Source organism: Astyanax mexicanus, chromosome 21 (genome assembly GCF_023375975.1).
Source record: "Astyanax mexicanus isolate ESR-SI-001 chromosome 21, AstMex3_surface, whole genome shotgun sequence".
Classification (NCBI taxonomy): Eukaryota; Metazoa; Chordata; class Actinopteri; order Characiformes; family Acestrorhamphidae; genus Astyanax; species Astyanax mexicanus.
The window spans coordinates 33,772,586-33,792,946 of NC_064428.1; the positions used below are offsets into that span (position 1 = coordinate 33,772,586).

At 40.4% G+C, this 20,361-nt stretch overlaps 1 protein-coding gene across 1 annotated transcript in view; it reads left to right on the forward strand.

The window, feature by feature from the left end:
• Positions 1-20,361, forward strand: part of usp34 (ubiquitin specific peptidase 34) — a 96,752-nt gene that overhangs the window by 12,829 nt on the left and 63,562 nt on the right. The window contains exons 2-14 of the mRNA XM_049469226.1: positions 404-491; positions 3,000-3,480; positions 4,758-4,808; positions 7,579-7,728; positions 10,195-10,262; positions 13,779-13,971; positions 14,607-14,668; positions 14,883-14,964; positions 16,055-16,147; positions 17,913-18,038; positions 18,882-19,011; positions 19,140-19,270; positions 19,702-20,353. Coding sequence (XP_049325183.1) covers positions 404-491; positions 3,000-3,480; positions 4,758-4,808; positions 7,579-7,728; positions 10,195-10,262; positions 13,779-13,971; positions 14,607-14,668; positions 14,883-14,964; positions 16,055-16,147; positions 17,913-18,038; positions 18,882-19,011; positions 19,140-19,270; positions 19,702-20,353 — 2,307 coding nt within the window. The remainder of the gene's footprint in view (positions 1-403; positions 492-2,999; positions 3,481-4,757; positions 4,809-7,578; positions 7,729-10,194; positions 10,263-13,778; positions 13,972-14,606; positions 14,669-14,882; positions 14,965-16,054; positions 16,148-17,912; positions 18,039-18,881; positions 19,012-19,139; positions 19,271-19,701; positions 20,354-20,361) is intronic.

The following is a 20,361-nucleotide window of genomic DNA, read 5'->3' on the forward strand; positions in this document are numbered from 1 at the left end:
GTTTTTGTTGTAGAGGACTGTTCTATGCTAGAAAACAGCTCTATGCTAGAACACAGCTGTGTAGATGGCTTTCCTGTTGTGGAAGACTACTCTGTTGTAGAGGACTGCTCTGTTGTAAAAGACTGCTCTTTTCTGGAACACAGCTTTGTGCTAAAACACAGATCTGTGGTGAAGGACTGCTCTATTTAACATGGCTGTTCTATTTTAGATTATTGCTTCTGGACCTCTTCTGTGGATGGATGCTCTGCTGTGGAAGGCTGCTCTATCCTATTGTTAAAATAAATGCTGTTTGTGAAAGTTGTAATTTTAAACACTGCTTTATTAGGAGATGCTGGACTGTAATTAGTCTAATCTGATTTTTATTATGAATATTAATATGATTCTGTCTCTCTTTTCTCCACAGTCTCGGATGCAGACAGTTCAGACGGGCTGCAGTTGAAGAAGGAGCATGCCTTAAGAGTTTTCAGCTACATCGGCACATGGACACAGAGGTCAGACTCATTCACTCCTTCATTCATTTGTTAATTATACTGACAAAAAAACACTTGTATCTCCTAAACCTTACATTTACCCGAGATAAAAATGGTAGTCCATATATAAGCTGTACCCTATTAAACAAGTAGACGTATTTCTTTTCTCTGAATCAGATGCTTTTGTTAATTTTCTGCCACATATAAAGGATTTTTCTGTGAACGGTTAGGTGACCTTTGGCCCAGTTTGGCTTTGCCCACTGTGGCATTCAAACTCGCTCGTGCAAAGAAATGCAGAGTCATCATCGGCAGTCTGGCCCGCAGTTCTGAGGAGAAAGGAGCCTCATGTCTTTGTATTGGAATTGTTTTAACAGGAGGAGAGTATGAATCTCATATCCCTGAAGCTCAGACTGTGTAGCAAAAGGGAAAAAAAACACTCTTAAAGAACCAGTTCAGTAGAAATAACACGTTTTATCCCTGAGCCCACGTTCAGTCCATCAGCCAGGACGTTTTTGATATCAGACGTGTGCTCCTTTAGATAAGAACGAGAGTAGCTAGGCTAACGTTGCTAAGAAATAGTGTAGCTCATCTCTGTGTATATACAGTACAGACCCAAAAATGTCTTGTACCCTGCTTAAAACAAGCAGACAGTTTTAAGATTTTAGGTATGTGATAACGTGGATAAAAAAAAAAAAACAGTTTTGTTCAAATCTTTAATTGTACTTTGCATTATATATGACAGCTCTACTCTGCTGTTATATTCTGAGTGATTGCTCTACTGTAGAACACTGCTCTTGTGTAGTATACTCTGAAACATAGCTCTCGTCAAGATGACTGCTCTATACTGTAATGCAGCTCTATTCTTAGACAGCTCTTGTCTAGATAGCTGCTCTAAAACTGCTCTAATATAAATACTGCTCTATACTGGAGTGTAGTTCTTTCTGAAACCAAGCACTCCTCTAGATGATAGCTCTATTGTAGAAAACTTCTCTAGTATAGTATACTCTACTCTAAAACATAGCTTTTGTTTAGATTACTGTTTTAGAATAGAATACTGCTCTATACTGGGATGCAGTTCTATTCTAAGACAGCTCTTGTCTCGATAGCTGCTCTAAAAACTGACCTAGTGTAGAAGACTGCTCTATACAGTAATGTAGTTCTATTTTGAAATCTAGCTCTCCTCTACATGATTGCTCTATTGTAGAAGACTGCTGTAGTATAGAAGATTGCTCTATACTGGAATGCAGTTATATTCTGAAATGTACCTCTCATCTAGATGACTGCTGTAAAGACTGCTCTATTTTGGAATACAGATCTTTTCTGGATATTTGCTTAAAATGCTGCTCACTTGTAAAATACTGCTCTGTTGTAAACAGAGTACTCTGTTGTAAAAAGACTGCTCTATTTTGGAACACAGATCTGCTTTGTTGAAAAAGACAGCTTTGTTGAAAGATTGCTCTGTTGAAAAAATGACAGATCTATTGTAAAAACACAGCTTTATTTTAAAAGGACTGCTCTATTGTAAAAAGACTGCACTGTTGTAAAATATTGCTGTGTTGTATGTAAAGGACTGCTCTGTAGTAGGCTGCTCTATGATGCATTTCAAGACTACCTTGTGGCACGTAGAAGACTGCCGTATGATTTGTAGAAAACTCCTCTATTATTCTACAGACTGGTCAGTTGTAAAAAAAAATGCTCTATTGTAAAAGTCTGCTCAATTGAAAAAAAAGTGCTAAAGACTGCTCTGTTGTTAAAGACTGCTTTTTTGGAGCACAGGTCTTCTCTGGATAACAGCTTAAAAGACTGTTCTGTTGTAGAAGATCGCTCTATTGTATGAAGACTGCACTGTTGTTAATAGAAAACTGCTCTGTTATTGTAGAAGAACGCTCTATTGTATGAAGACTGCACTGTTGTTAATAGAAAACTGCTCTGTTATTGTAGAAGAACGCTCTATTGTATGAAGACTGCACTGTTGTTAATAGAAAACTGCTCTGTAATTGTAGAAGAACGCTCTATTGTATGAAGACTGCACTGTTGTTAATAGAAAACTGCTCTGTAATTGTAGAAGAACGCTCTATTGTATGAAGACTGCACTGTTGTTAATAGAAAACTGCTCTGTTATTGTAGAAGAACGCTCTATTGTATGAAGACTGCACTGTTGTTAATAGAAAACTGCTCTGTTATTGTAGAAGAACGCTCTATTGTATGTGAAGGACTGATTTATCATAAAGACCTTTCTTTTTTGGAATATTGCTCTATTGTAAAAGACTGCTCTAGTGCAGATAACTGCTCTATAGCATAGGATGTAGATTCTGCGACATGTACAGTATCTTTTGTAGAAACTGCTTTGTTCTGTAGACGGCTGCTCTGTTGTATTTAGAAGTCTACCCTTTTGCAGGTGGTAGACTGCTCTATTGCTAGAAAACTGCTCTATTCTGTGGCTTAACTGCAGATTACAGCTGTATGCAGTTGTTAAAGTATATTTATCCATCTTTAACTCTCTCTCTTTCTCGCTTGTTGTGTTTGCAGGCAGTGTCTGTGCTGCTTCAAAGAATATAAGCACCTTGAAGTCTTCAACCAGCTGGTTTATGGCCTCATTAACCTGGTCATCGCCCAGGTAACCAGCCTGAGGGACCGCCTCTGCAGTTCCCGCGGCAAACCCGGAGCCGAGGGGTCGGAGTGGGGCTCGCCCCGCGCGCAGCCTTCACCCAACGAGGAGGAGCCTCTGAACGTGGAGAGAGACTCGGCGGAGGAGGATGGAGGAGGGGAGGGGGGTCCGACAGAACCACAGAAGAGCCAGAACCTGGTTCAGGTCCAGGGAGGCTCGCAGGACCCGACTAGGACGGGCGAGGGTCCGGGAGACGAGAGCTCTGCCGAGGGCAGTCTGGACCCCTTTAGCTCCTGGAGCACGGAGGACCGCGAGAAACTACTGCTGTGTGCTGCCAAAATCTTCCAGATCCAATTTCCCCTCTACACCGCCTACAAACACAACACACACCCCACTATAGAGGTAATCCCTGTGTAATAATATCTAAAGATTTATATATCTTTGAAAAGTTACTTCAGTATTTCAGTAATTCAGTTCAAAATGTGAAACTCGTATGTTATATAGATGTATTAAACACACAGAGTGATCTATTTTAAGCTTTTGTTTTAAAATCAGTGTCTCAGAAAATTAGAATATTATATAAGACCAATTGGTACCTCTGGCAGTGTGGGCAGTGTGCCAAGTCCTTCTGGAAAATGAAATCTGCATCTCCATAAAAGTTGTCAGTAGCAGAGGTTCAGCATGAAGTGCTGTAAGATTTTGTGGGAAAACAAAACTGCACTGACTTTAGACTTGATAATAAAACACAGTGGATCAACACCAGCAGATGACATGTCTCTCCAAACCATCACTGATTGGTGGAAACTTCACACTAGACCTCGAGCAGTTTGGACTGTGTGTCTCTCCACTCTTCCTCCAGACTCTGATCCCTCGATTTACAAATGAAATGTAAAATTTACTGATGATCAGTGATGGTTTGGAGAGACATGTCATCTGCTGGTGTTGATCCACTGTGTTTTATTATCAAGTCTAAAGTCAGTGCAGTTTTGTTTTCCCACAAAATCTTACAGCACTTCATGCTTCTCTCTGCTACTGACAACTTTTATAGAGATGAGGATTTCATTTTCCAGCAGGACTTGGCACACTGCCCTCACTGATACCAAAAGTACCAATAGCCCTTATATAATATTCTAATTTTCTGAGACACTGATTTTTGAGTTTTTATTGGCTGTAAGCCATAATCATCAATAATAAAATAAATAAACGCTTAAAGTAGATCACTCTGTGTGTGTTTAATACGTCTATATAATATATGAGTTTCACATTTTAAATTCTGAATTACTAAAATAAAGTAACTTTTCAGTGATATTCTAATCTTTTGAAGCTCTGAATGCCTTACTCTCTGCTGCTGTCCATTTTCTGTCGGAGTTGTAAATGTCAGATTTTATGTGTTTTTTGTTCTTTAAACAGCAACACAAATGACACACTTGTGTTTCATAGGATTTAAAAAAAAAATCAGATTTGGGCCACTGTGCGTACATAGTCTTAGTTGGAACAGGTGTTTTGAGAGCATAAAAAGTACTAAAAAAAAGATCACATGTTTGATCATATGCTGCTATTGTTTTCTCAGTTTGTTTTTTTTTAACAGATATTGCTGCTGTTCCTCTTTTTTGTGTCTCTGTACTGTTTATTTTAGCTGTTGTTTTTTTTTTTTTAATACACTTCCTGTTTCCCTGCAGGACATCTCCGCTCAGGAGAGCAGCATCCTCGGCTCTTTCTGCGACATGAATGTAAGTCCTGCCCACCACTGCGTGTTAACATGACTTTAATTCTTCATAATAAAGAAGTAAGCTTAGAAAACTGGAGTCACCCCTGGAATAATTCCATTCATACACTGATTAGAGCTTAGATTCTCTGCCCGAACCCGACCTGACCTGAGGACCAACCTGAACTCGGGACGGGTCGGGTCGAGATTTCCCACCTCATTCCTCGGGTCGGGTCGGTTCGGGCTCCAGAAAATAGTCCGAGATGTAGGCCTGTAGGTTAGTTCTATTTTTATTTTTATAAAGCTCTGGTGTGATGATGACAATGTTGCTAAGTAACCAATTATTATTGTTCATGAAAATGATAACGAAAAACGATAATTAAAAGAAAAAATGTAACTAACTGGAACTAAAACAAACTAAAATAACTTATAGAACACCCTCATTTTCATTTTTATTTATTTATTTATAAGCACTGTTTTCTCTCCCGGGGGTTTCTCTCATTTGTTTCTTAGATTGATCTCTCTGATAAGATGTGTGAAAACTAATAAAAATTAGCAAGCCCACTCTAAAAACAAATGAAAACTTACTGAACTGTAGGAGAAAAAATAAAAACAAAATTAAACCATAATGAAAAATGTAATCACGTAGCTCTGGTTGCACGTGAACACCTCCGCGTTTGACTTGCAGCACTGTGTGTAGCTGTTCTTAGAAATTATTTTAATTAAATAATAGTTCTATGTAGGCCTGGACAATAATTCGATATCGGTATTTATCGCGATAAGAAATGTTTCAATAACGGTGATATCATTTTTGTGGTATATCGATATGTATTATTTACAGAATCTGTCACGGACAGGCGTTTTACTGGCGTCAGCTCGCCGCACAGCTGAACACAATCAGCCTCCGTAGCTGGACTATCTCTGTGCGTGATGATGTAATCACATAGGCACGTAGCCAGATAGGCTAGGCTAGGCTAGATTTGGCTAGGCTAGGCTAGGCTCGGGTCCGCTACGCATCTAAAATGCCTCGCGCTGGAGCCAAACGGAGCCGGGACGAGCGGATCCAAGGCTAAGGTAGGCTCGGTTCGCATCTGAAATGCTCCGCGCTGGAGTGGAACGGAGCGGAACCAAGCCAAGCCGAGCCTAGCCTAGCCTAGCCTCGGGTCCGCTCGGTCCGCCCACGGGTCCGCTCGGTCAGCCTCTGGTCCGCTCGGTCCACCCACGGGTCCGCTCGGTCAGCGGTCAGTCGCGGGTCCTCTCGGTCAGCCTTTTTTGAGCCTTTTTTTTTGCATTTTTGATGCAAAATGAATGCCCCTGCCGCTTCCACAAGTGATCAATTGAAGGAGGGAGGTCTAATTCAGTGGTGAGGATTTGGTTCAACTCTCAAAGGTCTGCTAAACTTCAGTTTGCTGCAAATTGTGCCGGAGAGTGGAGCCGACCAGCAGCGGTAACGTTAAAACATCTAATCTGTTCCACCACCTCAATCAGTTCCACTACATACAATATTTTCCTTATACTGGCTGAAGCACTTTTATAGCTTATGTTGTAAGTTATTTAAGTTATTTAAAGTTTATGAATCCTTTAGGTTTGTTTATTTGACGGGGATATCATGTTCCTTTTATGTTTATAAAGAGTTGTATTTTGGCTGAAGCACTTTTGTAGCTTATATTGTAACTAAGTTATTTATAGTCGATAAAGCCTATAGGTTTGTTTATTTGACGGGAAAATCTTGTTGCTTTTATGTATATAAAGGCTTCTTTTATTCTTTATCCTAGTTGAAACACTTTTGTTTTGATCTGTTAAATTTAGAAGCTCTGCTTCTGTCCTAATTTAAAGTTATTTTTATTGGTAATAGTTATATAGGCTTATGTTTGACAGGGATGTCGTGTTTTTATTTTGCTATATGCAAATAAAATTGAGCATTGATTTATCTTGACTATTTTTTATTTCTTAAGTATTATAATGTTTTAGAGAAAGGAGGTTTCAAAGACTTAAATTAAATTTTCAGACAGTAGTAGGTACATATTTCCATTGCAGGGATTCTTCGCAGTTTTCTGTGGCCTTCTAAGTATTTATATCGATATCGAAATTATATCGTATCGACCGAAATTAAGGAATATATCGTGATATGAATTTTGGCCATATCGTCCAGCACTAGTTCTATGCTATGTTTCAGTGTTAATTAACATAATTCTGATTATATTTCGCTCATTCTAACAGCCCGAAAACAGCCAGTTTATGGGGCGGATCGGGTCGGGCTCGGGCTCATAATGACAGTTCATGGTTCGGGTTGGGTCGGGCTCGGGCTGGGTCGGGTCGGGTCGGATTTTTTGGGCCTGATCTAAGCTCTAACAGTGATACAGTATTTGGTTAAGGTGTAGTGTTGTCAAGACTAAGATGTTTAGTAATTTATTGGTTTGTGAATGGAATTCCTTTCATTCCTTTACTGCGGTTTTGAGGGTGCAGCTTCAGTATCTGCTGGAGCTCAGAGAGACTTTCCTCACCTCGACTGAATGCAGAGATTGATGCTGTGTTGCTCCTATTTATACATTTTATTGGGAAGCTGCTCAAAACTCTTCATCCAAACTCTGCCAGCTGTGCTACTCTGTATTTGGCCTGGTGTTCGCCCTCTGCTGGTCTGTGCATTTATAACAGATGCCTTTAGAAATGCAATGTTGGGAAGTAAATCTGACTGTTGTTTGTATTGTGTGTGTGTGTGTGTGTCTGTGTGTATGTGTGTTTGTCTGTGTGTGTGTGTGTGTGTGTGTGTGTGTGTGTGTGTGTGTGTGTGTTAGGACGTGGAGGTTCCTCTGCACCTGCTGCGGTACGTGTGTCTGTTCTGTGGGAAGCACGGTCTGTCTCTGATGAAGGACTGCTTTGAGACGGGAACGCCTGAAACCCTGCCCTTCCCCATCGCACACGCCTTCATCACCATCGTATCTAACGTGAGTACAGGCCTTCACACGCCGCACCCGTTTTCACAATCATATTACAGCCTGTTTTAATTATATTTTAAATATATTCCTTTACTGAAACAGAAGAAAAAAGTATGTAAATTTCAATTTTTATTACATTTCTGTAATTATCTCTTTTTCTTTAATTGTAGGACTTATTAAAATAAATATCGTGAACAATGTTTAATATGACCAGTCATCTGAATAAGATATTTGTGTTAAGCATAATATTTAATTACAGTTATTCAGGTCACTCAAATTTTGTTCTTTATCAAAAAGTGACCTCCCAAATTTGTCTTTTGTGAGTGTGCTGTCGCGCTGGCCGGTTAGCAAACATGCTAACCCAGTAAGCTAACATACCAATCTAGTCATCCACTACTTTCATTCACGCTTCATTTTCCTCCAAACTGTCAAAATACAGACACTGTGCTGAAGACTCTCTCTCTCTCTTTTTTGCTCTCTCACTTTTGCTCTTTCTCTCTCTTTTGCTCTTTCTCTCTCTTTTGCTCTTTCTCTCTCTTTTGCTCTCTCTCTCTCTGTCTTTTTCTCTCTCTCTCGCTCTCTCTCACTCTTTTTTGCTCTCTCTCTCTCTCTCTCTCTCTCTCTCTCTCTCTCTTTTACTCTCTCTCTCTCTTTTACTCTCTCTCTCTCTTTTACTCTCTCTCTTTTACTCTCTCTCTCTCTCTCTCTCTCTCTCTCTCTTTTGCTCTTTCTCTCTCTCTTTTGCTCTCTCTCTTGCTCTCTCTCTCTCTCTTTTGCTCTCTCTCTTGCTCTCTCTCTCTCTCTTTTGCTCTCTCTCTCTTTTGCTCTCTCTCACTCTCTTTTGCTCTCTCGCTCTCTCTCTTTTGCGCTCTCTCTTTCTCTAATTTGCTCTCTCTCACTCTCTTTTGCTCTCTCACTCTGTTTTGCTCCCTCTCTCTTTTGCTCCCTCTCACTCTCTTTTGCTCTCTCTCACTCTGTTTTGCTCTCTCTCTCTCTCTCTCTCTCTCTTTTGCTCCCTCTCACTCTCTTTTGCTCTCTTACTCTATTTTGCTCTTTCTCACTCTATTTTGCTCTCTCACTCTCTTTTGCTCTCTCGCTCTCTCTTTTGCTCTCTCTCTCTCTTTTGCTCCCTCTCACTCTCTTGCTGTCTCTCACTCTCTTTTGCTCTCTCACTCTCTTTTGCTCTCTCACTCTCTTTTGCTCTCTCACTCTCTTTTGCTCTCTTACTCTATTTTGCTCTCTCTCTCTCATTCTTTTGCTCTCTCACTATCTTTTGCTCTCTCTCTCTCTCTTTTGCTTTCTCTCTCTCTTTTGCTCTCTCTCTCTTTTGCTCTCTCTCTCTCTCTTTTGCTCTCTCTCTCTCTCTTTTGCTCTCTCTCTCTCTCTTTTGCTCTCTCTCTCTCTCTTTTGCTCTCTCTCTCTCTTTTGCTCTCTCTCTCTTTTGCTCTCTCTCACTCTCTTTTGCTCTCTCGCTCTCTCTCTTTTGCTCTCTCGCTCTCTCTCTTTTGCGCTCTCTCTTTCTCTCTTTTGCTCTCTCTCACTCTGTTTTGCTCTCTCTCTCTTTTGCTCTCTCTCTCTCTCTTTTGCTCTCTTACTCTATTTTGCTCTTTCTCACTCTGTTTTGCTCTCTCGCTCTCTCTTTTGCACTCTCTTACTTTTGTGCTCTCTCTTTTGCTTTCTCTCACTCTCTTTTCCTCTCTCTCTCTTTTGCTCTCTCTCTCTCTCTCTTTTGCTTGCTCTCTCTCTCTTTTGCTCTTTCTCTCTCTCTTTTGCTCTCTCTCTCGCTTTCTTACTCTATTTTGCTCTCTCTCTCGCTCTCTTTCACTTTCTTTTGGTCTCTCTTTCTTTTGCTCTCTCTCTCTTTTGCTCTCTCTCTCTTGCTCTCACTTTCTCTGTCACTCTCACATGCGCTCTCTCATTCTCTCTCACTCACTCTGTCTCTCGCTCTCACTCTTGCTTTTTCTCTCTCGCTGTCTCGTTCACGCGCACTCTCTCTTTTTGTCTTTCTCTCTCTCGCTCTCTCCTTTACTTTCTCAATTAATTCCAGGATTTCTGTTAATTAAAACTTAATATGTACTAAAATGTTAGCAAAAGTATCTAGTATTTGTATCGGGACTCTTTCGGGAATTGTAATTGTTTCTAATTATTGTAATGATTTTTTTTACATTGAGAGCATCTATTAATAAGTATGATTAAATACTTACTTCTTTGAATATCATTAGTAGCATCTAAAAATTTGATAAAAGCTGATTTGTAGTATAGTATAGTTGGATTTAGCAAAAAAAAAAAAAAGACAAAGCCAGCAAAAATGGGGTATTTCTTTAATTATTTTAGATTATGAACTAAAAATCACGTCTTCTAGGATTATAATTATGATCTTCTGAAGATTCGTAGTTAATCTGAATCGTTTTTTAGGCCGGAGATTTTAAACCTCCAATATGCATTAACTTGTTTTGTGTTTGTTTGTTTGTACAGATAAGAATATGGTTGCACATTCCGGCTGTGATGCAGCACATCATCCCGTTCCGCACTCACGTCATCAGGTGAGATCTCCTCTCATTACCCGCGTTCTGCTCCAGCGTCTGGAATAATTCAGGTTCTAGAGTCAGATTAGACCTGGTTTCTGTCAGAACCTCACGTTCCTCTGACTGTACTCCATCACAGATCTACAGCGCTGCAGTCGCTCCTGCGCAGTCATGCGTTCCTCCTCAGCGTAGGATAAAAATAGCTTTAGGAGGGCAGCTTTATCCATAGGAGACATCAGAAGTTTGGGCACACCTGCTTAAATGCATCTTTTCCATTGGTTTGGCTTGTGTTAAGTGTTTCATGCTAATAATTAGGTCTCAGGCTTTCTGACCTAATTATACTAATTAAACTCTTACTCTAACAATTAGCTTATTTTAAAGCTCTTTACCACATATTAGTACATATATATATATATATATATATATATATATATATATATATATATATATATATATATATATATATATATATAAATAGCAGTAACCTTTCAAAAATTACCAGTAAAATTTAAAAGTATTACATTTGCTTTTTGGGGTAAGAAGGAAGATTATACCACAGTTAATTCCGTCCCTATGATGTGATTGGCTGAGAGCTGTTCTATGAGTGCCATTATCAGCCAGTAATGCACTGTAACCGAAGCTCTTCATGTATTACTCCACCACATAGAGGTAACCTAGCAACGATGCAGCACTTACAAGCCAAACAGAGCAGCTACAAACAGAGCAGCGATGGAACTATTTTAACTGGAGGAGTTTTTATAACCAAACAGATTGTATTTTCCCATTCTCTCAAAATCATTCAAAAAACAGCGATTAATGGAAATGTGGTATAATCGCAATAATACACTCGAGCTTTGTGCTATAATACTTATTTTAATCAGATTTACATAGAAAAACATCTAAAGAGATTGATGAAACTACTAAAATTAGCTTAGGAACTTTTAAAAAGTGGAAGTATAAGGTCCAGGACAGGATCCAGCAGTCTAAAGCGCTGCAGCTATGATCAGGAGACTTCTGGTTCGAATCCTGGTCATGCAGCTTGGCGTCATCAGCTGCCAGAGCCCCTTTCTCTAAGTGGGTACAGTAAATGGCGCTCTTTCCCCTCATCACTCCTAGGGTGATGTGGATCAGCACAAGGCTGCGTCTGTGAGCTGATGTATCAGAACCGAGTCGCTGCGCTTTCCTCTGAGCGTTAGTGCTGTGATGCTACTCGGTAATGCTACAGCATCAGCAGCAGTTCAAAAAAAGGCGGAGTCTGACTTCACATGTATCAGAGGAGGCGTGTGCTAGTCTTCACCCTCCTGGTGTTGTGGCATCACTAGTGATCGGGGAATAAATCAAATAATAGAAAAACAACACTAGAGCTTAGGGATTTTTAATAGTTGTGTAATAGTGAAAGTAAGAGCTTTACCTCACACTTAATTGGGGCTCAGATTGTTAAATAGTGCAGGGTTCACACATGGCTTGACCTGAACCCCATTGAGAATCTTTGTGGGACTTTGTGCGTTGGTTCAAATCTCCCATCATCAATACAAGAACTAACCAGGGCTAAATGCATCTAATCAGATATTGATGGATTGATTGATCTGGCGTTAGGTAGATGCATTAACATAAATGAACAGTAGGTGTTCTAGCGGAGCTCCGTCTCTTTCCCACGTCGCTCTTTGGCTGGGTTGCCAGGAAGAGCATCCTTCACCATGGCAACAGTCGCCGTGCCTCTCCTCACATGACCCTGAGGGAGCCAGACGGCTGTCAGCCAGCAGAGAGATGCTGGTCATGTGACCCAGTGGGAGAGAGAGGGAGGGATTAGAGCTGCAGTTTGAGAGAAAGAGAGCGTTGTATTTTAATAATGTAATAATCTAAATCTGAGCCTCGTGTTTAATTTTTTGATTGATTTACGCATTAATAATGTTAATGTCAGTTTTCTCCGCCTGGTTATCTCTAATCACATAAAATACAGGTCAGTTAGTCTCCCAATATAGCTGTTATCAGCAGCCATATAATTACTATATTATAATTATACATCAATCAAGCATAAACATATGTTTAGCTCCACTGATGATACAGGACACTTTGTAGTTCTATAAAAGTTCTATAGAAAATGTAGTTCTCTGCATATTTTATTGGTATCATCCTCCTTTCACCCTGTTCTTCAATGGTGTGTGTTGTGTTGGTACAGTGAGTGGATCTGAGACACTGCAGCAGTGCTGCTGGAGTTTTTAAACAATTAACTAATTTCATTACTACTACCATAACTGCTACAATTGCTACTACTAAAGCCTCAACTATTACTACTACTATAAATACCCTTACACTACTAGTACTAGGACTATTACTGCTGCTTCAAGAAAAACTTGAAAATATAAAAATAAAAGTTGTTTTGTCTAGCCTCAAATATGTTAATAGTTTTGGTACCTTAAGGAGCATCTTTCTCTCAGATAAAGTTAATAATATATTAATAGAAGTTAATAATATATATTTGTTAAAGAAAAAGTATTAAAGTCTTATTTTTGATGTTTAACTGTTATAGTAGGATAGAGTTCAGTTTGTTGAGGCTCTAATTGTTCTGTTATTTTGTGCATGACTGTTCCTGTATTTTTTTATTATTTATTTTGTTATGTTGCACATTGCTGTTTTAATAGTGCACACTGCTGCAACAAAAAAAAACACTAGATGGCGTTACCTATATATCTTAATTAAATTATTTAAATTTGACCATTAGTGCCTAATGTGGTGTATCACTTTGCATCACTTATATCAAGCCCACCTTTTGAAATAAGATATTGTAAATTTGATGAATCAAACCAATGACTGACCATAGACTAATCTAAAACTGGCATAGACCTCTCTGCTGTAAAAAAAAAGAAAAAAAAGAAAATCGAGAATCGAATCGAATTGTGACCCTAAAATTGGAAATATTAAATCGAATCGAGGATTTGGAGAATCGTGACACAATAATAATTAATTTCTGCACCATCTCCTCACTTACTGAAGACATACAATAAAATACACCATAAAGTTAACTAGTAATCCAGCAGCAGCAGCTAGGTTGCTGAACTTCAGCGCTCCTGATGACGTATCGGGTGCTTGAAGGGTTGTCCCAATCCTTAATGGAAGGATTTCACCCCTTACCCTTCTAACTCTGTTCTAAGGGGAAGGATTACCTTTAAAAATAAGTGGTAGGGCCAAGGGGTTAAATGGGATTGGTCCTTATTCAGGTTGTGAGTGGTAAGATAGTTGGGGCTCAAGCACTATATGCCATTATGAAGTCAGAAGATAACAAATTATCTCTCTCTCTCTCTGTCTCTCTCTGTCTCTCTCTGTCTCTCTCTGTCTCTGTGTCTCTCTCTGTGTCTCTCTCTGTCTCTCTCTTTGTGTCTCTCTCTCTCTCTCTCTCTGTCTCTCTCTCTGCCTCTCTCTCTGTCTCTCTCTGTCTTTCTCTCTATGGCTTTGTCTCTCTCTGTCTCTCTCTGTCTCTCTATGGCTCTCTGGCTCTCTGTGTCTCTCTTTGTGTCTCTCTCTCTCTCTCTGTAGGTATCTGTGTAAGCTGTCTGATCAGGAGCTGCGTCAGAGTGCAGCTCGGAACATGGCTGATCTGATGTGGAGCACAGTGAAGGAGCCGCTGGACAGCGCACTGTGCTTCGATAAGGAGAGCCTGGACCTCGCCTTCAAGTACTTCATGTCCCCCACGCTCACCATGAGACTGGCTGGACTCAGTCAGATCACGGTGAGAGGAACACACCTGTCTTAACTGTGTGTTTTTAGTTATTAGTATGTTATCACACAGTTATACAATATTATTACCTCGTATTTTACCCAAAATATGGGTACATGTTACCCAAACCTGTGCCTAGTCTTTCCATCAGAACCTGAAAAAAGAAAAATGATTATAGGATAAGAGACAAGAGGGCTAGGTTACGGGTCTTACAAGTCTTTCCTTCCAGTGGCTATCAAACTGGGTGCAATAGTGATTGTAGGGTGTATTTATAGAGGTACAATCATCATAATTGGCAACGTTTTTTGTATGGTTCATATATTTATGTTTATTATCATGGGTATAGGTATTTTATTGTATTTTTTTTACATTTATCTTAACTTATTATTTATTGTGTTTATTTATTTGTTATATATATATATATATATATATATATATATATATATATTTACATAAATGGATGCTACTGTAACAACCACAATTTCTCTCTGGAATTAATAAATTATTCTGATTCTGATGATGCAGTATTTTGTATTATCTTCCAGTCTGAACCTTTTTGTGGTTTAAATGTACTGAAATATGCCTTAATACCTTTTTATAATGAGAACAGTTTAACTGAACCTCTATGAACCTCTTCCTTTAAACAGAATCAACTACACACCTTTAACGATGTCTGCAATAACGAGTCTCTGGTGTCCGATACAGAGACGTAAGTACTTTTTAAAACTTATTTCCGTCCAATTACTTCAAAGCAGTAGTTTGTTTAGGAAAATTTGAGCAAGCAGCTCACTTTTTCTTATTCATTTCTTAAATAATTTATTATTAGCAGTGATATTTTGAGCTGAAACTCTCCTTCTGAAATTCTTCTCTGTAAAGGAAATGATACAAATATGATAACACTGGTTTTCCTGCCCTTTTTTCAGGTCAATAGCGAAGGAACTTGCTGATTGGCTCATCAACAACAACGTTGTGGAGCACATTTTTGGACCAAATTTGCACATTGAGGTCAGTGTTCTTCACCTCTAGCATTCTGTTACATACACTGCAGTTTACTGCACTTAGGCTCTAATTGATTATCAGCTGATTGGTAGATAATGTAGACAAAGGCCCAATCTTTGGCTCTAATGCTTTACCCTTTGCAGGTCCAAACGAAGAGGTAGGGTGTCCGGATTCTTGTTAGGCTGGAGGGGTAGGGGACCAAACACAGTGTAGTGAAATTACGTTCTTCCGGAAACCTTGAGGCAACATGGGACAACAAGCAATAGACAACATAAAGTGACAGGAGTGACGACAGTGCAACATAAAACTATAACACTAAATAACAATAGATACAATAAATACAAAAGACGAAACAAAAACAGGACACTGCAGTACTGATATGGTATAATAAGGTGCAGAGATGTGTAACATATAGAACATATATAATCACAGCAGTTACTGAGGTAGATAGTTTATAGTTTTTAAGAGTGCAGCAAATATTGCTGATAGGAATAAAGACATTTCAGTCTCTGTGTGCTGAGTTTGTGTGTGTGAAGTACAGTCTTTGTGTGTGTAAGGGGTAGTGGGGCGGTGTTCAGTTCAGTTCTGTGGGAGTGTGTTGGGAGTGTGGTGGGTGGGGTTCAGCTCTGTCTCTGTGTGTTGAGGAGTCTGTTTGCCTGGTGGATGAAGCTGTTGCAGAGTCTGGTAGTGGAGGCTCGATTATAATAGATTATAATAGATTGTTTTTCCCCTCTACTAAAAATTAAACTACAGATAACAAAAAAATGGCTCAAAACTAGTTTGAACCTTAAAAAATAAAATAAAATAGAGAGAGCGATGACGCCACAGTTTTTAGAGACAGTAGGATTTATTTCTAGCTAAATCGATGCTTCCGTTTGTGTGGACTGTGCTGGAACTTTTTTCTGTAGGAGATCAGTCCTCATACTGAGCGTTGGTAAACATATAGTAAGACTTTATATGTCTGTATGTAAAATCGTAATATGTTGTTGTAAAATAATTTTGTTTCTGCTGTTTGAGTTTAGGACACTGTGATACAATAGGGATACCAAAAAATATAATTGTCTTAATGGAGTTTTTATGTGTTTGTGTGTTTTAGATCATTAAGCAGTGCCAAGTGATCCTGAACTTCCTGGCTGCAGAAGGACGACTGAGCACACAGCATGTAGACTGTATATGGGCAGCTGCTCAGGTTAGTTCACACATACACACACACATACACACACACACACACACACACAATAAATCTGTTTACACTTATTTGCATGATTTATGGAACAAACTATACACCCTGTGCTTTATTTATTACCGTATTTTTGGGACTATTTTTGGAAATCTAAGCTTACTGTAAATACACAGAAGTGCTTTACTTACCCATATTAACGTTTTTTAGTAGAGAAATCTGTGTAGATTAACATCCAGCACTCGTTTGACTTTAATATAAAATGTTTATTTTTTTTTTTTTTTAGAATTACAGTTTTGTTTACTTAACTTAGCTTACCTTTACTGATCTCGCCACCCAGCAGCAAGAACGGCTGAATTAGAAGGGAAACATGGCGACACCCCTGTTCCTTACTAGAGTCATATAAAGTGTGCGTTATAACTTGGTGGCTATGGTTTTTATTAGGGGTGTGACGAGACACTAATCTCACGAGACGAGACACGATATTGGGTTCACGAGAACCAGACGAGATTAAAAAATAAAATTTTAAAACTTTGAAAATGTGAAAACTGAAAAATGGCTTGAAAACTAGAGTTTTATTTGACAAAATAATATAACGCACAATTAATAGACTGGTTTCTCTCACACATTGATTTTTATAAGAAATAGAAATACAAATAAGATTAAAAAATGAAAATAAAACTTTTCTAGGTCTTATATAGAGCAAACAATACGTGCAAACTACAACCAGTCACATAAAGACTAGGGTTTGTGTTTTTTTTCTCCTAAATCTCTTGTAATTTAACTATTCATAACCACAACCAGTCATATTAAGACTATGCTTGAAGTGCAAACAGAGACAGAACATGTTTTAAATACAGTACAGAGCTAAGGGATTAGGACACCTGCCTATGAAACAGTCACGTGTACGATTTATTTACAGTATTTACATATGCTTTGTGTCTTGTTGGTCACTCTGTTACCGTTTATTGTTTCCACTGGAGGCAAAATGCAGCCAGATATACAACTTAAAAGTAGCAGAAGCATCTTCTATGCCAGGAGTAAGTTATTTAATTAGAATTCAGTATGGTCCAGTTCTCGTTTTTCCGCCCGTTTTCGGGCTCCCTATCTCCTTATAAAGGCGTTTTTTCACGACCGCGACCCTGACAACACGGGTTCGATCCCGCATGAGGAGCGGTGTGTTTATTTATTTATTTTTTCCTTACCGCGTTTGCACAGATCTGATTGACTGAAGAGAGCGTTTGGTGATCTTACCCCACACGTGATTGGTCTGTGATTTACTGCGCCCGCAAGCGTGTATACAATTAAATCCTTCTCAGTAGGTTTGGGTCCGGACCCGGACCGCGGTCCGCCCATTAGTGACCTCTGTTCTATACAAATACACGAATTTCGCCACTTAAAAAATCCCCACTAAACTTTTTTTTTTCTTCCTGCGAGACAGGTTTAAGCTTGACGAGAAATATCGTCACGTTTAATCTCGCGAGATATCGTGCCATCAGATCTCATCACACCCCTTGTGTTTATTGAACAGGGTCATAAACTGTACTTTCCTTAATTTCCTTTAATTCCGATGTCGGAAACGGACCCTGAATGTTTAAATCACTGAATGATTTTACCATTTCTTTATTTACCATAACCATTTCTGGTTAATATTTGTATTCATTTCTATATGAGAAATTGTAAAAAAAAAACAGAGACTGAACTCACTTTCTCTCTCTCTGTCTCTCTTTCTCTCTTTCTTTCTCTCTCTTTCTGTGTGTGTGTGTCCCCTCAGCTGAAGCACTGTAGTCGGTACATCCACGACCTGTTCCCTTCCCTAATTAAGAACCTGGATCCAGTGCCTCTCAGACACGTCCTTAACCTGGTGTCTGGACTACACCCCAGTGCTCACACTGAACAGGTAAACAGGTCTCCTTATTTCTCCCCAATTTAGCTAGGCCATAGTCAGCTGTATATCCTCCATCACTAGTGATGCCCCAACACCAGGAGTGTGAAGACTAGCACACGCCTCCTCCGATACATGTGAAGTCAGACTCTACCTCTTTTTGAACTGCTGCTGATGCTGTAGCATTGCCGAGTAGCATCACAGCACTAACGCTCGGAGGAAAGCGCAGCGACTCGGTTCTGATACAACAGCTCACAGACGCAGCCTTGTGCTGATCAGCGTCACCCTAGGAGTGATGAGGGGAAAGAGCACCATCTACTGTACCCACCCAGAGAGAGAGCAAGACCAGTTGTGCTCTCTCAGAGCTCCGGCAGCTGATGGCAAGCTGCATGACTGGGATTTAAACCAGCGATCTCTCGATTATAGTGGTAGCGCTTAGACAGAGACAGAGAGAGCGAGAGAGGGCTTGCGATTTTAGCACAGCGGCAGTGTGTCAAGAATTTGAATTAATTTTTACCTCGCTGTGTAACGCATTAAAGGCACGTTTATGCCCCTTTAATGCAAAGTATCGTAAACAGACCCCAATAGTTTTTTTTAGACCTTTTAGACCTTTCGGTACTACCAAGTTGTTTTTGGGCTTTTTGGTATTAAATTCCGATGCACAGCCCTACCATTTAACTATATTACCATTTAATCTACTTACTAAAGTACTGTCAGGTTTAGGACCAGGGCAGAATCTGAACAGGTTTCGGATAGTGTCAGGCTGGATTTTTGAGCCTGATATAAACTCTTATGTGCTCACAGAGCTGCTGAGTGTGTATTAACGTGTATTAATGTGTGTGAATGTGTGTGTTGTAGACTCTGTATCTGGCGTCCATGTTGATAAAGGCGTTGTGGAATAACGCTCTGGCTGCCAAAGCTCAGCTCTCCAAACAGAGCTCCTTCGCTTCTCTGCTCAACACCAACCTGCCCATGGGCAACAAGAAAGGTAGGAGAAAGAGTGTGTATAAGAGTGAGAGAGAGAGAGAGAGAGAGAGAGAGAGAAAGTTCTATCTCTCATATTGGCAGAACTGGGTTTGTTTGTTTATTTGTTTTGTTTTGATTGTTTTTTCCCAGGTTCCCCGGCGGCGAGTCCGGAGAGCAGTGATAACAGCGACACGCATCACAGCGGAGGGAGTGACATGGAGATGGATGAGCCAATCATGAGCAGCGGAAAACGAGGCCAGCAGAGGCTCTCTGACACCGAGGTAGACCTTCCTCTTCCTGTTTAGAGCTGTGGGAAGTATTTGGCAATACGATATGTATTGTGATACTTTATGAAATGGGAGAAGTAGTTTGGGAGGGGCACCGGTTGATGTATGGGTTTAGGGGTGGGGCAGAAGGGAGAGCTGATTGGCTGAGCTGCAGCAGCAGTATGCCTCTGATAGCGGAGAGACGCAGATGGTATAATGCCTATAGCACAGTTAAACCTGAGAGCTGAGAGGGTGCTGCAGAGGCAAAAATTACCACAATAAAAGCGTTTTTAAAGGTTAGGAAATGTTTTTAAAAATTTAAGCAGGACTGGTATGTTTAATTACTTGAAAAGAACAAGTTTTAATGAAATTTTTTTTTTTTTTTTTTTTTTTTTTTAAAAGGTAAATCTCGTTCATATTTGACTCTCTTTTCTGTTTGTGCTCAGGAGTCGATGCAGGGCAGCTCGGACGAGACGGCGAACAGCGGGGAGGAGGGCAGCAGCGGCCCGGGCAGCAGCAGCGGGCGCAGCGAGGCCTCCAGCAACGAGGCCGAGTCCAGCCGGGCCAGCCAGTCGGCCGGCAGCCCCGGCAGCGAGCTCCACTCGGACGACATGGCCGACAGCGAAGCCTTAAAGGAGGAGGAGGAGGAAGACGAGGACGAAGACGACGAGGATGAAGACGAGGACGAGGAGGAGGAGCGGATCACTGCAGCGTCGAAAAGCAGCCCGCGCAAAGAGACCAGGGACTCCAGAGACGCTTTATCCTCAGAACTCCGCAAGCGGAAAGCCGGAGAGCCTCTGGGAGAAGTCCAGGGTCCTCCGGAACGACCCGGAATGTCTGGACCGGGCGTATCCGGTTCTATCGGTACTGGACCGAGTTCTGGACCCGGTCCCAGTCTGTCCAAACCCAAAACCATACCCTTTTCCCCTGAAGTGGCCGCCGCCATGGTAACCTCATCTTCATCCTCTCTGAGGATTCTGGACGCTTGCTCTTCTTCCTCTGCGTGTTTAGAAGGACCTTCAGGAGAACGGATAGACCCCTCTGCCATCCCCCCTCAAGCCCAGGAGCAGCAGCAGCAAGGGATCGGACCTGAGAGGGGTGGGCAG